General features: G+C 39.9%; 2 protein-coding genes across 2 annotated transcripts; one reads left to right on the top strand and one right to left on the bottom strand.

Annotated features, from left to right (window-relative positions):
* Positions 1-11,189: 11,189 nt before the first annotated feature.
* On the bottom strand, positions 11,190-12,605 carry LOC143542156 (uncharacterized). The gene is made up of 3 exons (XM_077034816.1): positions 12,096-12,605; positions 11,366-11,800; positions 11,190-11,276 (listed from the first exon to the last, which is right to left on the bottom strand). The coding sequence occupies exons 1-3, from the start codon at positions 12,603-12,605 to the stop codon at positions 11,190-11,192; spliced, it is 1,032 nt and encodes a 343-aa protein (XP_076890931.1).
* Positions 12,606-18,071: 5,466 nt separating this feature from the next.
* On the top strand, positions 18,072-18,815 carry LOC143542155 (uncharacterized). The gene has a single exon (XM_077034815.1). The coding sequence runs from the start codon at positions 18,072-18,074 to the stop codon at positions 18,813-18,815; it is 744 nt and encodes a 247-aa protein (XP_076890930.1).
* Positions 18,816-19,364: the final 549 nt, after the last annotated feature.

Raw genomic sequence — 19,364 nt, 5'->3', positions numbered from 1 at the left:
AACCACTTGTGAAGAATATTGTAAAGAAGTATGTAATGAAAGTGAATGTTCTTCATCTGATTCTGAGTGTGAAACAATTTTTGATGAATCAGATGTGACTGAAGTTAATGAACAAACAAGGTCTAGTTGCCTGTCAACTGATCATGATTTTGAGGACTTACGAAAACAAGAAATTGTCTTTGAAAATGAAAAACCTAGCACGTCGTGTAAATATATGCCTTCAAAGAAAACTTCATTTTCACAGAATACTACTAATAGAAATAGTTCTAAATCTTATGATCAATTTGATAGCTCCTACTACTATACTGGTCATAAACCTCGGCAGTCAAATTACTTTGCATCGAATCATTCAAATGTGTTCATTGGTAGAGGTTTTCAAGCCATTAACTCTCCCACATCACCTCACCCCACATATTTCAGTGATCAACATGTCTATGATTGTAACAAAAGAAAATGTTGTTTTGTGTGTGGTAATCCGTCTCATCTTGCGAGACACTGCAAGAACTGGCATAAGCAACAAAGAGACGCCACAAGCAAGTTTGGTCAGACATTTACTGAGTTAAACGTTCAAACTAAGAAAATGTCTAATCAAACTTGTACTTCAGCTAGTAAGACGGATTCAACAATTAAAAGAACTGACAAACCCAAGAAACCTTTTTGGCTTACATAAAGAGAAAGGAAGCGGTTAGCCAAAGGGTTAGAAGCTGAAAACTCTAAAAACCCCTCTAAACCATTTTCAAAAGCAAACAAAGAAGATTTGACAATCAAACCCAAGTCAAAACGAAGGCAATCAAGAAAATCTTTTAAGAACCAAGGGAATCCCAACACCAGTTCCTCGAGTGATTGCACTTCAAATTCCGATTCTCCAAAAGATTACATTTTCAAGAATCATAAAATAAAATTGGGTGATTTTCTGTTTGCTTTTCCCGAGACAAGTTCGTCTCGGGACCCTTCTACTAACTAGCTGCTCATGTATGTAGGGTCAGCCTAGAAGGCCTGTCAACAGTATTTGGTACTTGGACAGCGGTTGTACCCGACATATGACAGGAGATGAGTCCCTATTATTCGATATAAAGCCCTTCGATGGTGGACATGTTTCTTTTGCTGGTGACATAGGAGGAGAAATCACGAAACAAGGCAAGGTCTCCAATGGCACATTGACCTCCGACGAAGTCAATCTTGTGGCACAACTCAATCACAACTTACTCAGTGTCTCTCAGATTTGCGATAAGAAATTTTCATCTCTTTTCACTGAAAATGAATGTCTTATTCTTAAACCAGGTTAAAGTCCCGGAAGAGTGGATCATGTTACATACTCCGAGGCACAATGACGCATACATTCTGGACATGAGAAGCAATTATTCCATGCGTACTGCTTCTTGTTTGATGTCCAAGGCCTCGGAGAACGACTCATCATTATGGCATCGACGTCTAGGGCATGTAAACTTTAAGAACTTGAATAAGTTAGTTAAAGGTGATCATGTGAGGGGCTTGCCTGTAAAATCATTTCATTGTGCTGAAAAATGTTTATCTTGCTCTAAGTGCAAACAGCACAAACTCCCTCACCGCCCTAAGATGGTCAATTCCATGAACTCCACTCTTCAACTATTGCATATGGATCTTTTTGGTCCTGTTCAACCAATGGCAATAGGTCAAAAAGCCTATTGTCTGGTTATTACTGATGATTACTCGCGTTTCAGTTGGACTTTTCTGCTAGGTCACAAGAATGAGACATCTCAGTTTCTTATCAGATTCATTGTGTTGGTTGAGAATCAGACGGACAAACGAGTAAAGTGCATCAGAAGTGACAATGGAACGGAATTCTGCAACCAGGCTGTCAACGAATTCTATCACAACAAGGGGATTCTTCATCAGTTCAGTGCACCCTACACTCCTAAACAAAATGGGGTGGCTGAACGACGGAATCGTACACTAGTTGAAGCTGCAAGAACCATGCTATCATACTCCAAACTCCCTTTATTCTTCTGGGGGGAAGCCATTAACACTGCGTGCTACACTCAGAATCGCGTGTTGCTGAATAAAAGACTGAATAAGACACCTTATGAAGTCTTTTATGGAAACAAGTCAAGGGTTAATTTCTTCAAGACATTCGGTTGTCCTTGCACAGTGCTTCAATCTAGTGGTGCTACAACTTCAAAGTTTGCTGAAAAGGCGGATGAGTGCTACTTTGCAGGTTATTCCGCTAACAAAAGCGCTTATCGTGTGTTCAACAAGAAATCCCGAGTGATTTTGGAGTCCTACAACATCGATTGGCAAGAACTAAACCCTACCGATGCACACAATGGTCCTGATTGGATGTTTGATTATGAAGGCTTGTTCAGGCAGTTTCGAGGAATGTATGTACCACCGTCTGCACCAGTGATGTCTCCTGTTGTTTCTGTATCATCTCCGTCAACTGCTGATCAATCAATCTTGATGCATGCCGTTATGAAAGGTTTAACAGATATTCAGATTGCTGCACCTGCACCCGCACTCAATGGTCCACTCGGGGTTAATCAACATGTCCCGGAAGTCAATGTGCAAACTTCTGCAGAATCTACCGAAATGCCCGTTGTCGAAAACGCAGATGATTCAGACACCGACTCATTTTTGTCAGCTGACAATGTGGGAAATGACCAGACCATTCAAGCGGCGGATCAACAAACCCACCAAATAGAAACTTCCCCAGCTCATGATCCAAGTATAGTTGAATCAGTTCCTACACCTTCCTATGAAGAAGACGTTCATGGATCTGCTGAGGAAGCTATTCAAGAGAATGTGCAAAATGACACCGTTCCTGTTGGAACTTCTCGCACCACTGACTCATCATCGGTACCTGCTGTCATCGTACCTTTCTACGACAACCTATGGGAAGGCACCATCGCTCAGGAACATTTGGTTGATCAAGAAGAAGATGCAAGAGACCCCCAACCAAATTCCGCTGTCGATGTGACCACGGTCTTTCATCCCATAGAGAGCTTGACCATTGAGCTTGAGGCAACGCCAGTCAAGAGCGTCGAACAAATTCCACAGTTACCAATTCATCGCAGACATCCGACTGAGAACATCATTGGAGATCCATCCGCTGGCATCCAAACACGCAGCACCTCTGGTAACATTAACAGATGTCTTTTTGCATGTTTTATTTCGCAAGTAGAGCCCAAGGACTACAGAGTTGCTTTGAAGGAGAACTCTTGGGTTGAAGCAACACAAGAAGAACTGTTGCAGTTCAAGAAGCTAAACGTTTGGAAGCTGGTGAAGAAACCAAATCACAAGAAACCAATCAGAACAAAATGGGTGTTCCGTAACAAGAAAGATTACAAGGGGGTGATCATCAGAAATAAAGCCCGATTGGTCGTACAAGGCTTTTGGCAACGAGAAGGACTTGATTACGATGAAGTTTATGCACCTGTGGCCAGATTGGAAGCAATTCGTATCTTTTTGGCCTATGCGTCGTATATGAATTTCAAAGTATATCAGATGGATGTGAAGACTGCTTTCTTGTATGGTAAAGTAAAAGAAGAAATTTATGTGAGCCAACCTCCAGGTTTTGTAGACCCAAATTATCCTGACCACGTTTACCGACTTGACAAAGCACTTTATGGTCTTCACTAGGCTCCTCGTGCTTGGTATGCCACACTGGCTGATCATTTAGTAAAGAATGGATACAAGAGAGGCATTGTTGATCAAACTCTCTTTGTCAAGAAAGTGAAGGATGATTTGATTCTTGTTCAAGTGTATGTTGATGATATTATCTTCGGGTCCACAAATGAAACTCTGTGCAAGGAGTTTTCTGAGATCATGCAAAAGCGATTTGAAATGAGTTCCTTAGGGGAGATGACTTTCTTCCTGGGCTTACAGGTTGAGCAAAAGACGGACGAGACTTTAATTCACCAAGAAAAGTACGTTCATGACATTGTTCAGAAATTTGGATTCAATAACTCAACTGCTTTTACGACACCAATCGCTACTCGTCCTGTTCTCGCTCCTGATCCTTCAGGAAAGCCAGTCGATCAACATCTTTATAGGTCAATGATTGGTTCCCTGATGTATCTCACTGCAAGCAGACCGGACATCATGTTCCCTGTTTGCCAGTGTGCCAGATATCAATCTGACCCAAAAGAATCCCACATGACTGCTGTCAAACGTATTTTCAGATACTTGAAAGGGAGACCACGTTTGGGTCTTTGGTACCCAAAGAATTCTCCCTTGGAACTTCATGCTTACACCGACAGTGATTATGAAGGATGCCACTTGGACAGAAAATCCACTTCTGGTGGATGTCAATTCCTGGGAGATCGGCTGATCTCATGGCAGTGCAAGAAACAACTCACTGTGTCTACATCCACAGCCGAAGCCGAGTACATCGCCGCATCCAGTTGCTGCTCTCAAGTGATTTGGATCCAGCATCAGCTGCTGGATTACGGTTTGAATTTATATGGATCAACGATCAAATGTGATAATGAGGCGGCCGTTGCTATTGTCAAAAACCCGGTCCAGCACTCAAAGACTAAGCACATAGACATCCGAATACATTTTATTCGTGATTGTTATGATAGTAAGATTGTCAACATAAAACGAGTCAATACTGACTTTAACTTTGCTGATCTCTTTACAAAAGCTTTCTGTCGTGCCCGATTTTTGTTTCTCGTTGAGTCATTGGGCATGATCTCCTTTCAGTAAATTTTTATTGTCTATCTTTTAGTTTAAAACTGTAAATATTTTTTAAATATGTCACACTTTTAGAGGGAGAAATTGAGTTAACTTTAACTCACCAAAAAGATTTTAAATTTACTTTCAGTAAAACAAAACCAAGTCATTTGACTTAACAAAAAGATTTTATTTTTATAATTTAAAGAAAATTCAAAAAGGATTGTCCCGTTTAGAGGGAGCTCCTGCTTAGAGGGAGTCGGATAATTAAAAGAATAGAGAATTTGATCCGACTATATGGAAAGTGATAGTACATTGGTTTGTAATAAATCTAGCGCGTTAAAAGAAAAGAACAAAAGGCTCCAAGGTCATTCATTGATGTGTAGGTAGGCTTGACAAACAAGTAAGTGTCAAGTGATATAAACTTAAATTCTTGCCGGTGCTAGTGGATATACGAGTATGAAGCGGTTGTATGATTCCGTGTAGTCATATTTTTGAAGGCAAAAATGTAACTACACATGTCATACCCAAGCCTCTCTTTACCTGATCACAGTCGTCTTATGAAAGTCAGTGTAAATTTTCATTGAGTCAAGTAAAGCGTCAAGAAAAGCAAGAAAAAGAAAACAAAAGAGTCAAAAAAAAAAGAGAGTCAGTCCTAGGAATTTTAACTTCTGCTTTATTTCTTCATTTATTTTCGACTCAAGCCTTGGATTTTCTATGTTTGTAGTCATACAAGATCTGATCGTTAAGGCCCTGAGTCTTCTGCTTTGTTTTATTTTCTTTCTTTTGTTCAAGCCTTGGACTTTCTCTGCGCGATAATATGGTATTATCCGACCTGATTGTTAGTCCTGAACTTCTGCTTAATTTTAATCTTTCTAGATCGAGTCAAGTGTGCAAAGCACAAAGTGTCATGTGTATTGTGTACAGTGTGCAGTAAGTCAGTCTGTTAATAAGTGTACTGTGATCAACTAAAAAAGGTTTTAAGTCAAGTTGAGGTGATATGTTAACACAAAGTAGGCCTGAGATATGACGGAATTAGTAACATGTCCGATTGAGTGGGGACCACGTAAGCACCGTGCCTAATTGTACCTAAATTGTATCACTTTTGGCATCAAAACACTTGTCAAGTTGAAAAGAAGGACAATATCTACAGTCAATGATGAACTTGTGTCACAATAACTTCATAATGGAAACGCGATATAGAGCTTTGCAAATTAATATGATTCCATATCGCGATCATTCTTTGAAAATTAATCAAAGAAAGTACTATGTAAATTAATTTAATATTATTATTATGTTTGTTTTAATTTTTTTTTGTTTAATTTTAAATTTTATTTTAAATTTTTTTTCGTTTATTATGTTGTGTTTTGACAAAAGAGATCGATCGTGCAAATGATAACAGTTATGGACCAACAAAAGAAAATTTTATAAACAATTTAGTGCTTGGATTCGGTGGGTAAATGTTTTTCGGGTTTGAAAATGCAAATATTGTTAAAACCGAGGACTGAGAGTGCATTTTCGGTGAATACTCACGATGTTTTGACCTTATCGCGAGATAGGCTGACCCTATATATAAGGGAAACCTAATATCTCTTTTACTATTCACCAAAAGATTTTAACTTTTCACTCTCCTCTCTCTCTCTCTCTAATCTTCAAACACAAACCCAGATTTTCTTCAAATCTTCAAAGCATCCGGTCCTTAATATTACAATTATGCCATTGAATCCAGTGTATCCACCTTCGGTATAACATCAAAACTTTATAAATCATTCATCTTCATATTTTCTGGGTTCTTATGGATTGAGACGACGGTTCAAATGAGACGTCGGATCAATTCATAATTGATCTTCATATGAAATTGGTTCATCTGTTAAAGATTAATATGTTTTGGACTTGTAAAACTTGAGTATCATCATTATTTATTAGTGTTAGGGATATTTGTACAAAGTTTGTAGATTTAAGTTTTTGTTCATCAGTTCATAGGACAAATTGACCTAGAAATCATAAGGGCTTCAAGTTCAAACCCTCCAGAAACTCAATTCGCTTAAAGGCGATCTTGAGTAAAGTGAGAAGTGGCTAAAAGGAAGTACAGGTTTTTCGCTTGAAGGGTCTTTCGCTTCGCTTGACCATGCGAAGCGAAACACTTCTCTGTTTCGCTTCGCTTCACCATGCGAAGCGAAACACTTTCTGTTTCGCTTCGCTTGACCATGCGAAGCGAAACTCTTTCTCATGCGAAAAACTCATACTTAGAAAATTTTTCAGAAATTCAAACACAATGCAACTGATCTGTTATCTCAAACACACTGTTTGAAATTGTTGACTGATCTGAACTTGATCTTTGAACCTTTTGTTCCTATTAACTTGTAATTTGGCTGAAGTTAACTTATTAACTTATTATATCTAGAATGTACATAATGCTAAATCTAACTTATCTAATGTATAAATTATTAATATCCATGTAAATATCTAGTTTGTCTTGGTCTGTCTTAATGATGATTCTCATGATTTTTTGTTTTTACATTTCAGGGTCATAACACTTTTGTACTCTAGCGTTGCCTAAAGCAAAGGGTGACAAGGTTTTTACTCCTATGGTCAAGGGGCTCAGGCAATCGCCCCTTTCATACGCAATCACCGTAGATCCAGCAATTTACTACAAGTGGATCTTAGATTTCTGGGCATTCGCCAAAATTGCTGATGATTCTATGTCCTTCACCACGACAGTTGCCAGACAAGAATTAACTATCACAGAGGAGGATATTAGAAGGGTGCTAAAGATCAACGACCAGTCTGATTACAAATATGAGAGAGGAAATAAGAAGATGTTGGAAGAATTCGTTACCCAAATGGGGTATGATACGGAATGGAAAAGTTTAGAGAAGAGCCATCTGTCACCGTATTGGAGATTCCTCTTCCACATCATTACACACTGCTTCACAGATATTCGAGGCGGTTTTGACAACATGAGCACAGATTGGGTTCGAGTCATGTACGCACTGACCAACAAAGAGAAGTTTAATTACTCACGACGTATATTCTTGTGCATGCACGCAAATATCAAGAGTGGGGCCACATGGTTGATGTACCTAAGATTTGTGCAGTTATTATTGGATGATATGATCCCAGACATTCAACGGCCGGGAGACAAGAAGGCAAAAGACAAGAAGTCACATCTAGAGCCATTTCACGTTCACGAGATCAAGATGTCAGTATTTGGCGTGCTGTTGAGCACCAAGGGCAGAGGTCATCAATACACTGGACCACGACCTAGGCCCAAGTTTGGATTGTTTGAAGTCACAGAGCCTGCTGGGGATGAGGCATCTGAAGAAGGAGAAGGTGATGCAGAACCGGTAGCTGAAGGAGGTCAAGATTCGTCCGATGAGCCGATCGAAGATAGAACAAAGGCCAAACACGATTTGAAGAGAAAGATAGCACAAAAGGGCAAAACAATAGAGCTTGAGGATGAGGAGGAAAACCAGCCGCCCCTAAAGAGTTTGAGGAGACATGGAGACTCCCAGAAGTCAACCAAGTCTCATGTCACGTCTCCCTCACAAGACAAGCCCACAGACCAACCAAAAATTACCAAAGAAGCCCTAGATCAAGCCCTCAAATCTTTAGATGTGACAAAAATACAAATCCCTGCCCTCAAACCAACTAAAACCAGAAAGAAATCCAAAGCCAAGAAAACCAAAACCCTACTCCATGACTCACTTGATCCTCACCTGAACCCTCACCTACAGACCAACCAATTCCAACTTTCCTACCCCAAATACCTTCCTCACCACACTCACCACCTCAACAACAACCTCACCCTGAACCTACCCAAGCCTCAACACCACCTTCACAGCCAACATCATCCATATTCACTTCCTCAGTTTTCAGCTCCTCAATTCAAACTACAAGCATATGGAGCAAAACTGTCCTTACTTCACCTACCCAAACCATCACACCAACTACCACACAACCAACACCACTCACCATTATAGCCTCACAAATCATCACTCAAGCCATCACCCTACCCCTGCCAACAACCTCACCACCCATAACAACCACAACCCCACCATCCACCATTATCTCTCCCAAACCGATCTCACGAGGGATGTCTGCGACACCTCTAGTATACGCTGATCCTATCCTAGATAGGATCGTCGCACTGGAGGAATCAAAAGCCAAAAGGGCAGAACGAGAGATTGCCCTCCTCAAGCTTATCAAGGAGATGAAGCAAAGGGCTCTAGAGGACGAAAAGGAAAAGGCGGCCCTAAAGGAAAGGATACGGGTGTTGGAAGAGCAAAAAGCAGCAAGTGATGAAGTTGCTGAAAATCAACGGTTATTGACCAATACCTTCCACACCCGCATCCAAAATCTTCAAACTTTGATGAATCATGAGGCGTCCGAGAATGCTAATATGAGAGCCGATCACGCTAGACTTGGAGATCGATTGGGCACACTTGAAAGAAATTTACCAAGTGCTAGTGCTCTCAGAACAAGCATTAACAAGAAAATTGAAGATGCCACCAGAAGGTGGGATGTTGAGAAGGAAGCTACAAACTCACGAGTTGCTGATTTGGAAAATCAACTCGCTTCCTCCACCTCTCTTAAATTGCTCAGATTGGACATGGAAGCCATCAAGGAAAGATTAAAAGATCAAGAGCGTCTGAATGAGCTACAGATCAAAACAAATGAATAGATGGTGAGCAAATACCAAGCGGCCTCAGACCTGATGGGCATTCAGGAAGACGAATTTCATGGTCTGGAGGATAGGCTTGATGCTGTTTTTAGAACTTGGAGTAGGTCTTGTGAGACTTCTCAAGTTGGTGGATCGCAACCAGCCGCAGGTCCTTCTGTGGCCATGCGAGGAGTATTGGTTGCTGTGTCAGAAAGAGAGGCGACTGTTGGTCGGTTAGTACAACAGGGCGGCCAATCTAGCGGCGCTGGTGGTGGATATGATGGAGACGAAGAGGATGATGATGATGAAGAAGATGACGACATCGATGACGTACATGACAGTTTTGATGATGATGACGACGATGGTGGCAATGGTGGTGGAGGAGATGGAGGAGCAGGGACGGTAGGAGGTGGAGGTGGAGCTAACACTCAATCACCTCCACAATCTCAACATGATACTCAAGACCTTGCTAACACCGGTTCAGCCAGTAAAGTCAAAGAGGATGATTCGATACTTGAAAGCTTATACAAAGATCTCATCTCTCCGACAGACAATACAGGTGTAATCGTTGACTTTATTAATGCAGGTATAAGCTTTGAGGAGTTCATAGAGGGAACTGAAAAGGAAATGGCGGTGAATGAACAAGAAGATGACATCAATTACTCGCCAAATCCAGATACTCCTCCTGCTCAAGCTTCGGAGGATCCTGCTACTGCTCCTGTCCCTGCACCACCACCAAAGAAGAAGCGTAAGACACATATTGTCACGGACTGTGCGTCTGCCCGCGTGCTTAACTATCCATATCATGATGACTCACTGATCGTATATGCTAGATATGATCAAAGAAATAAGGTTTGGGCCATCAGACGCTACAGCGGGGATTTGATTTATCTTACTCATCACGAGCTGAAGACTCTACCTGAGCTTGATCTAAATTACTTTCAGAAAGCTTTAGGTCCTGGTGCTACTGGGAGTACGCTGGAAAGTTGGGTCCCGACTTACCTGCAGCGTCAATCGAAAGTCAACTACAAGGACTTCAAGCCAAATAAGGGTCGCAGATACCGGAACCCAAGAGAGATAGACCCGGCTACCGGAGAGCCTCGCAAGATGTGGAGATACAAGGTGCCCAAAGAATGTCACGAGATCTATCATGGCGAGCCTTATCTTCCCAACACTCTCCGAGATTTCATTACTTGGGAATTTGATTACAAAACCGGCGAGCCCGTTATTCACTGCCGTGGTATGCACGAGATCAGAGTGTTTGATGAGCATGAGCTTATGGGACTCCACATTGAAGATGTGAAGAAACTCTACAAGAAGCCGCTGGGAACCGTCTAGGATATAGGCCGTCAGAATACCGACCGGATAGTGGAAGCCTTCAACAAGTTCATGCATAGACTTGTTGAACTTCCACTGACCGAGGACGAATGCCTTATTTACGACACCGACGGGTTTCAATACTAAAGACTAGAGGGAGATTGTTAGTCCCAATTGGTATATTTAGTCTTTTGTATTGTTTAAGTTATATGTTTGGGCCTACGGGTCATTTTGTATATTGTTGGGCCACGGTTCATTGTAAAGAAGCCCATTGGGCATTTGACATACCATACTTCTCATGCATGCTTCCCTATAAATAGGGAGCATGCCATGAGAAGCAAGGTTGTTGAAGTGGTTGAAGTTGTTGAAGTTTGATATACAAAAGAAAACCTTTTGCAAGAACTCTTATCACTTTCTCTCTCTCTAACCTCTCCTTTCCTTAACCCAAAATAAACTCAAGATCCGAGACCTCTTGGTTGCTTAGTGTGATTTCCGCTAGCACTAAGTTAGGTTGATCCAAAGACGTTTGATCCACCCGACTTGGGACCTACACAGGGCTTTAAAGCGGTTTTGCATTCTTAAATGAGTTGAGGCAGTCCGTTAACACTGATGTCGAGGTGAAAGAAGCTTTGAGAATTAAAAGCGCCTGCATAATCATATAATGCGGGGTATCAATATACAACTAGAAATAAAACCAAACCCAAACACCCCCTAAATCAATGTATATACACTTACCTCTTGTTCACCAATGCTTACTTCCATAACCTCAATATCACTAACAGGAATGCCGAATGTGTTATACTTTGAAATAGTAATGGTATCCTTAGGTGAGACAGTTACTTCAAGATCATCTGAAACTGTGAAAGTAGCTTGTGCTTTAAGGAAACTACCTTTACTTCTATCTTTCTCATAAATTGGCAGAAGATCAGTCACACGACAATACTTAGACGCAAGTTTTGGGCAAAGTAACAAGCTCTTGATTTCCTCAGATTTGAAGTATTTTTCAACTCCCAAATTTGAAATACTGTTATACATATTATCAGTGCTCGTTGGAGGAGAATTATGCATTGTTAAATGCTTTACATGGCCTAATGGGATCGTTAGGAAGCTAAAGAGCATTTCAACAAAAAGGTTTTCTACTTGTGCACATAGAGCCTTCATCTTTGATTTCTGTATTTGTAGTTTTATTGACGTTGAGTAGAGTGACGTGCATTTAATGGTAAGTTACTTTTTGTTGAAGGTTTGATGCAAGATGAACATGACCACGGTTTGCTTTCTCCAAGAACCATATTTATTAAAGGAGTATTTGTCACTAATGACCACTTGAGTAGACTTGAAAACTGAAACACTTAGATATTAATTAGAACAATTATTTTGTACCCGGTCTACACTAGGGTTGGTGTGTCTTTTATAAAGAAAATTTTATATGATGCATATATTTGTTGTAATGGAACAAAAACCATACCTCTTCTAAGCCAAAATCAATGGTTTTTTCTTCTAGCAAGTTAATGTATTCGACACCGAGAGATCGAAGAAGTGTGATTCTTGTTTCGAGCATGCCAGGTATTACATTGAGATCATCAGTGATGATGAAAGATGTGTTTTTCTTGAAAAACACCAAATCACAGTCACTATCAACATGCGCATCAACCGACGCCATATTGTTTATATTGACTTTCAGCTTCTGGCAAAGAGAAAGCGATGAACTGAATGGATTGACAAGTGCGAACTTGCATTCCATGTTAGTGAAATGCTTATTATCTAGATTTTCGATACTTTTATAAAGAGAATCCAAGCTTCCAACTTTTATATCCTTTGTGCCTTCATGCTTGCTTGAGAGTCTTGCTATTGTTCCAAGAGGCAATGTGAAAAAACTACAGAGGATTTCTACAAAGTCTTGTTCTGCTTCTGCATACATCACTTTTTTCTTCTTCTTGTCAACAAATACTTTCAGGTGAGCCCGTTTGCTTCCCATCGTATCTGAATTCTGATCAAACTAAAAACATCCAGATCGAGAGATTATAATATATTTGGTCTAAAAGCGTTGGATATTTGCCACAAAATTTTAATAAAAGTTGGTACGTAGAAAGTGTTATGGAATAATAATGGCACTAATAAGACCAAAACCAGATTTACTTAACTGAAGTTTAATTGAAGAATCCTAAAAAAAAAGCTACGTGAGAAAACTTTTCTTCTCATCCAACTATGTAACCCGCAGTTGTCGAAATACAGATGTCATAAGCAACATCAATAATCATCCAACTATGAAGCAATCCCAATGTAGACACAAAAAGACTTAAACCACTAATTCACGGTTAAATAACCAGATCCCTAGCTGCGGCGCAAAAAGCTTAATTATAAAACCTTTGTTTGTGGAAGACACAAAAGTTTAAAGAAAAAAATAGTTAACCTACTGTAATAAATAAGAATAAACATTTATGAACAAAAACCAAGCAGAAATAATCAACCACATGCATTTAGCTACTCATATTACTAAAGACGAAAACAAAATCAGTTCGTGACACGAAATATAAAAAAAAATAAAATTATAAGATTTCAAACCGTATAACTTTCCCCTCGAAAGAAATCAGTTAACTAATGAATTGCCGTCACCTCGTAAAATCACTAATTCCCCTTAAATTGCCGACTTTAATCCTTAGTTTTCTTTTCTTTCGGTCCAGCCCACTAATAGGGCCTCATCAAGTCAATATCCTATTTGCAAATTTGAAATAGAATTATTAATAACAAATAATTAATCATTCATTTGCACTCAGTTAGTTAAGTCTTAGTTTTATTTAATCAGTTTCTCATATTTTAGTTCGTATGTTTTTTTATTTCATTTTAAATTTATAACATGTGAAAACAATAAAGTGTATGCATTGTGTAGGTAAAGGTAGAGGTGCACAAATTGGGTTTGTAAATACCCGGGTTCGGGTATGATCGGGTATTGGAAAATCGGGTATTGGCAATACCCGGGTCAGGTTCGGGTCTAGGTATTCTCTCTAAAAACCATACTCTATGCTTTGGGTTCGGGTCGGGTATTGAACCGGGTATTTGAATACCCTATTTTCGTGTATTGAAAAGACCCTATTTTTTGGGACTTTTTTTCGGGTATAGATTGGATTTTTTTAAAGGGTTACAATTTTTAGGGGTATTTTCAGGTATTTTTCAAGTATTTTTCGGGTACAGATCGAGTATTTGAAAAACCTTGTTTTGGGTATTGGAAAAAACCCGGTTCCGGGTATGGAACTGGTTCCGGTTTTCGGGTATCACCGGGTATAAATCGGTCCCGGTTCCGGGTACGGGTTTTGGTACTGAAATGCATACCCTATCCGTACCCTACGGGTAGGGTCGGGTACGGGTTAGGGTATTAAAAACCCGGGTATCGAAAAAAACCGGTTCCAGGTATTTTTTCGGTCCGATTCTAGGTTCGGGTTTTTTGTGCACCTCTAGGTACAGATGAACATATAAAAGGCCATAAAAATATGAAGGATGAGAAGCTATCTAGTTAATATTTGAAGGTATAGATTAATTTGAAAAGAAAATTTAATGGGAAGGACATAAAGGAAATGATCAACATTTGTGGATTTTGTATTTGGAGAAAATTTTTCAAAATGGCTCTATTTTAGAAATAGATTTTATTTTTTCCCTCAAATTTAATAATTCTAAAAATAACCCTTCTAACTCATCTTTGACCATATGTTAAGAAATCTAACACGTCTTGACGACTTGTTATCATAACACGTCGTCAAAGACGCGTTAGATTTCCTAACACATGGTTTAAGATGGTTAAAATTTTATATTATTTCGAATATATCGACGAGAAATGTTTACTTTTATCTACATGACATAAATTTTATTTAAAACCGAGCAGGGTCAAATTTTATTGAACATTTCGATATTGATTTGACACGGCTCGAGTTTGAGTAAGTTTATGTCAGTCCGTAAATAAAAGTAAGCATGTCTCGTTGGTATATTCGAAATAATATAAAACTTTATATATTAAAAGTTATAAAAGAAAAACAAATATAAGTAAAACTAGTTATAAAAATATAATATTAAAAAAAACAAACAAAAAGCTAACATATCTTTGACTATGCGTTTGATGCTAACATATCTTTGACTACGTGTTGGAGACCTAACTCATCTTTGACCATGTGTTAGAAAATTTAACACGTCTTAAGAAAAAGATATTATTTATATGTCCCTCTCTAACTCATCTTTGACCATGTGTTAGAAAATTTAACACGTCTTTGACGACATGTTAGCATAGCACATCGTCAAAGACGCGTTAGATTTCATAACACATTGTTAAAGATGAGTTAGAGAGGGACATTTTTGGAAAGTTTAGGGGATAAAAATGGAACCTATTTCCAAAATAGGGTCATTTTGGTAATTTTCCCTTGTATTTATTTACATGCAAGACACATGTCAATTTCTTCATTATTTTAAAACGTTTACAACATTTTCATACAACATATTTTTTAAAATCACCATAATAACAATCGTTTTTTATCTTTAATATGAGTATGACTTTGTACTATTTTAAAAAAAAGCGCTATGTTTTTAGTGGTTGTTCTTAGTAACTGTGTCTTTTGTGCATCAGTGCGTCTTGCTACTCATTATTGTATAATGTGTATTCACCATTGTGTTTTACGTTTCAGATCATTTTGTAATACGTATTCACCATTGTGTTCTACGTTTAAGGTTATTATATAATATGTATTCACCATTATGTTCTACGTTTAAGGTTATTGTGTGATATGCATTCATCAATCTGTTTTATGTATTAGATACATTTGTTGTTATTTTATCATTATATTTATATATTATGATTACATAATGGTATTATTTCACTATTACAATTTTCAATTTTTATCATTTATGAAAAAAAAACCACAGTGACGTAATTGTTTTTTATTTTTTTATATAACAAAGTCAAACTCATATTAAAGATTAAAATACACTGGTTATATTGGTACACTTTTTTTTAAATGTCGTATGAAAAAGTTATATACGTTTTAAAATAATTGAGGGATTGATATCTAAAGAGTGAAAGTATGAGTTTTTTCTTTAATGTCATTCCCTCTTTGTTCTTTAACTTGACACGTGACAGTTAATTATGGTTTTTCACCTTTCTTAATTTTATGGCTCTTCATAGTATTAGTCAACTTGTGTAATGCATCAATCAAGTACGAATACATAAAATGAGGAGATTTGAGTTGTTTACTCATTTTAGCTCGTTTGCATTTGAAACCATAAAAATCAAATATAAACTAAATATTAGTACTATTAAATAAAAAATAACTCAAATATTAAAAGTGTAGGAAATATTTATAGAATTTATAAATGATTTAGACCATATATTACAATTTGTGACTTTAATGAAAACGAGTTTGAAGCGGCAAATGGATTAAAAGTTAGTGATGAACAAAAACGTCCTAACCAACGACAAATACACAACTTTAAACACACAACAAAATTCGTGCATATATGGGGGAACAGATCGCCACACTTCAACCAAACGATCAAGTCTAATTTTCATTGTATTTTTAACTATGTTTTTTTAATTATTTTTGTATTTTTATTATGTATTTTATATTTTGGGCTAGTGCGAAGTAGCGGGTCACTGGTTGTGCATGCATGCGTGTTTGGTAAGTATAGAGGGAGGGTAGCATAGCTATCCACGGATCCCTTATCCGATCCGCGGATCGTCAAAGACATCTGTCACTCACGGATCCATCAACCAACCCACGGATCGTCAAAGACATCCGCGCAAGGAACAGGTGGATTGGTAAAGCCATCCACAATCCAAGACACTTCGTGGAACTCCGTTATAACCCGCGGACGGTCACGTGAGAATCCGCGGAAGGAATCCACAAATAACTCAAGGGACTCATCATACATATGATCCCCACGTGATATGGAAGAGCCGTTGTAACAAACTACTTCTAGAAGATTCCCTCAAAACCTCCTGATAGCGACATCGGCCAATGGAAAGAAGACACCTGGACACGTAATGGCCATCCCACGACGTGCACAGATAATGGCTACACCATGAACGGGTCCGGGCTGTCACATCCAATAAAGGCCCGACACGCGTCCATTCAGACAGAGAAGGAATAATTTGATAGTGACAACTCCACCAATCACCTTCCCTCCACATTCGGCTATAAATACGAAGATCATCTCTTCGAGGCACAGGCATTCATATTCTCAAGCCTTACGCTATATTCTGGTACTCGTATTAATTCCGATTAAGATACAGTATTGATTCTCACGCCGGAGGGTGGTTACGGGAATACCCCCCACTCTGTCCTTCCCCTAATGAGACTCAACGGTTTTGTTTTGCAGGGCTAGCTTGGATATGCTCTCATAACCTTTTAGAATACTCACATCTGGGGAAATATCCGATCGGACTATCCAGTTTGATCTAGTGTTTCTTCATTGGTGCCATCCGGTTCTAGATAGATTCACGGTTTTTTCAATTCATTGTGATCTAAAGATGAGTAAGAACCAACAACCTTCTGCTACTCCGGCAAGGACCCGTCGTACTGCAATTCTGGACGAATTAGTCCATGAAGGACAGGTGTCGGAGGAACCTCGCCGGAACACCAGAACTCCGGTCTTCGAAAACAGGACCGAAGAAGTTCCAAGGTTTGAAGACTTTGCATCACGCAGGAACACCAGAACCCCAGTCCGGGAAGACCGGGCCGGAGAGTTCCCAAGGCACAAAGTCACCGAGATCCATCGGACCACTCAAACTCCGGCTCTGGAAGACGGAGCCGAAGAGTTTCCCAGATACGATGGGGATGAAACAAGAACTTACCAGACCAGATCTGGTAAAAGCATTCTCACACCAGAAGAGTGGTATCAACAAAAGAAACATCGGCTAAAAGAGGAGTATGAATGAATAGTGAGGCGAGATCAGGTCCAAGCCAGAACACTGACTTACGACTCACCATCTCCGTCTCCACCACCAGCACTTCGTCGCACTCAAGATCTAGAGTTGGAAGACAACTCTCGATCAGCTGGTCGGTCACTCGCAAAGAGTCGCGAAAGAAGTTATCACACTCAGCGTACTCTGTGCCACATAAATCCACATGATACTCGACAGAAAGAAACGTTTCAAGAGGAAGACTACGCGAGTGATGGTAGCTGGGACTACGGTAGGGAAACCTCCAGCCGTCCCAAGCCATTAGTCAAGCATGCTGAATACTTCAGCGGTGCGGAAGAAGACTTCACCAAGCCATACCGCCCCGATGCGTTCGCGGAAAAGTCGAAATTCATCCCGCGAATAGCAACCGCCCCTTTCCCAACTAATATCTAGATCTCGAGCAACTTGGGAAAATACAACAGGATGACTGATCTGAGGGATCACCTGCTAAACTTCACAGCAGTTTGAGGAGTGAGCGGATGAACCCTGCCCTATTGGTGTCACATGTTCGCATTGACACTAACAGGAGCAGCCAAAGAATGGTTTGAGAAACTACCGGACGGTCAAATTAGCAGCTGGGACGACCTGGTAGCAAAATTTTTGCAACATTTTAGCCAGCAGCGTAAACATACCATGGATGCATCGAAAATCCTAAGTATTGTCCGCCGAGACAACGAATCATTGGAAAACTTCATCACCGGATTCAACAATGAGAGCTTGAATATTGGTGGAATCAGTGAAGACATGCTACGAGGAGCGTTCCGGGTAAACGCAAGAAGCCCTGAAATGGTCAGATGTTTGACAGGTCGGGATGGCATGCCCCAGACATGGGACGCGATCATGTCCGCGGCCAAAGTTTTCGCAGCTACAGAAAAATTGTTAGGACGGGAGGCGTCCAAACAACACGCAAGAACTGAATCGCGGAACACTCAGTTGAAGAAGGAAGAGAAGGGTTCAATCTGGTCAAGGATTCAACCCCCAGAAAGCTCTTCCAAGCAGTTCGATGCCAGATCACTGATTGGGCAAAAACAAAAAGATAGAATGGGCAAGCCGGACCGGCAACATTGGACCCCTTTAAAGAAGACCCCGTCCGAAATCTTAACAACAGAGAACATTGAATTTAGGAAACCCCAACCGTTGATCAAGCGGGTGAACCTGAATCCAAACAAGCATTGCATGTTCCATGAAGACATCGGACATGACATAAACGAGTGCATAAGCTTAAAAATGAGATCAAGTCCGAGATAATCCAGAAAACTAGACCATCTGCTCAAAAACATGCGACAAGGTCCACGGAAGAACGTAACTCCCACAGACAAGGGTCCCCCACGAAAGCAGATTAAGGATTTGAATGTACACATGATCCAAGGAGGACCCCCTCAGAAGTTTGAGCGGATGGAGGCAGACGAAGATGAGTGGAAAAGTGAACCCGTAGTTTTTCCAAGAGTAAAAGGAGGCCCATGCATGAAGCAACCTCTAATCATCACAGCCTTGTTCGGTCACTACCGGTCTCAATATGTTTTCTTCGATACTGGGAGTACGTCTGACATAATGTACGAACAGTGTTTTGAGCAGTTAGATGAGGAGGATAAAGCCAAGTTGAAGCCCGTGCACGCCCTAGTCTCTGGGTTTTGGTACGAGGTTATGCATCTCAAGGGGGTCATAACGTTCCCAGTCACACTAAGTGACGGAACCCACACAAGGACCGAGGACTTCGAGTTCCTCGTCCTACCCGCGAGATCCAAACATGACATAATTCTTGGGAGGGAAGCAATCGGTGACTTTAACGCCAACCCT

This window comes from Bidens hawaiensis, unplaced genomic scaffold, assembly GCF_021521415.1.
Source record: "Bidens hawaiensis isolate Kalapana, Puna unplaced genomic scaffold, B.hawaiensis_p1.1 tig00012786_1, whole genome shotgun sequence".
Lineage (NCBI taxonomy): Eukaryota > Viridiplantae > Streptophyta > Magnoliopsida > Asterales > Asteraceae > Bidens > Bidens hawaiensis.
The sequence above is the reverse complement of the archived record's forward strand: the minus strand, read 5'-3'. Positions and strand labels throughout refer to the sequence as shown.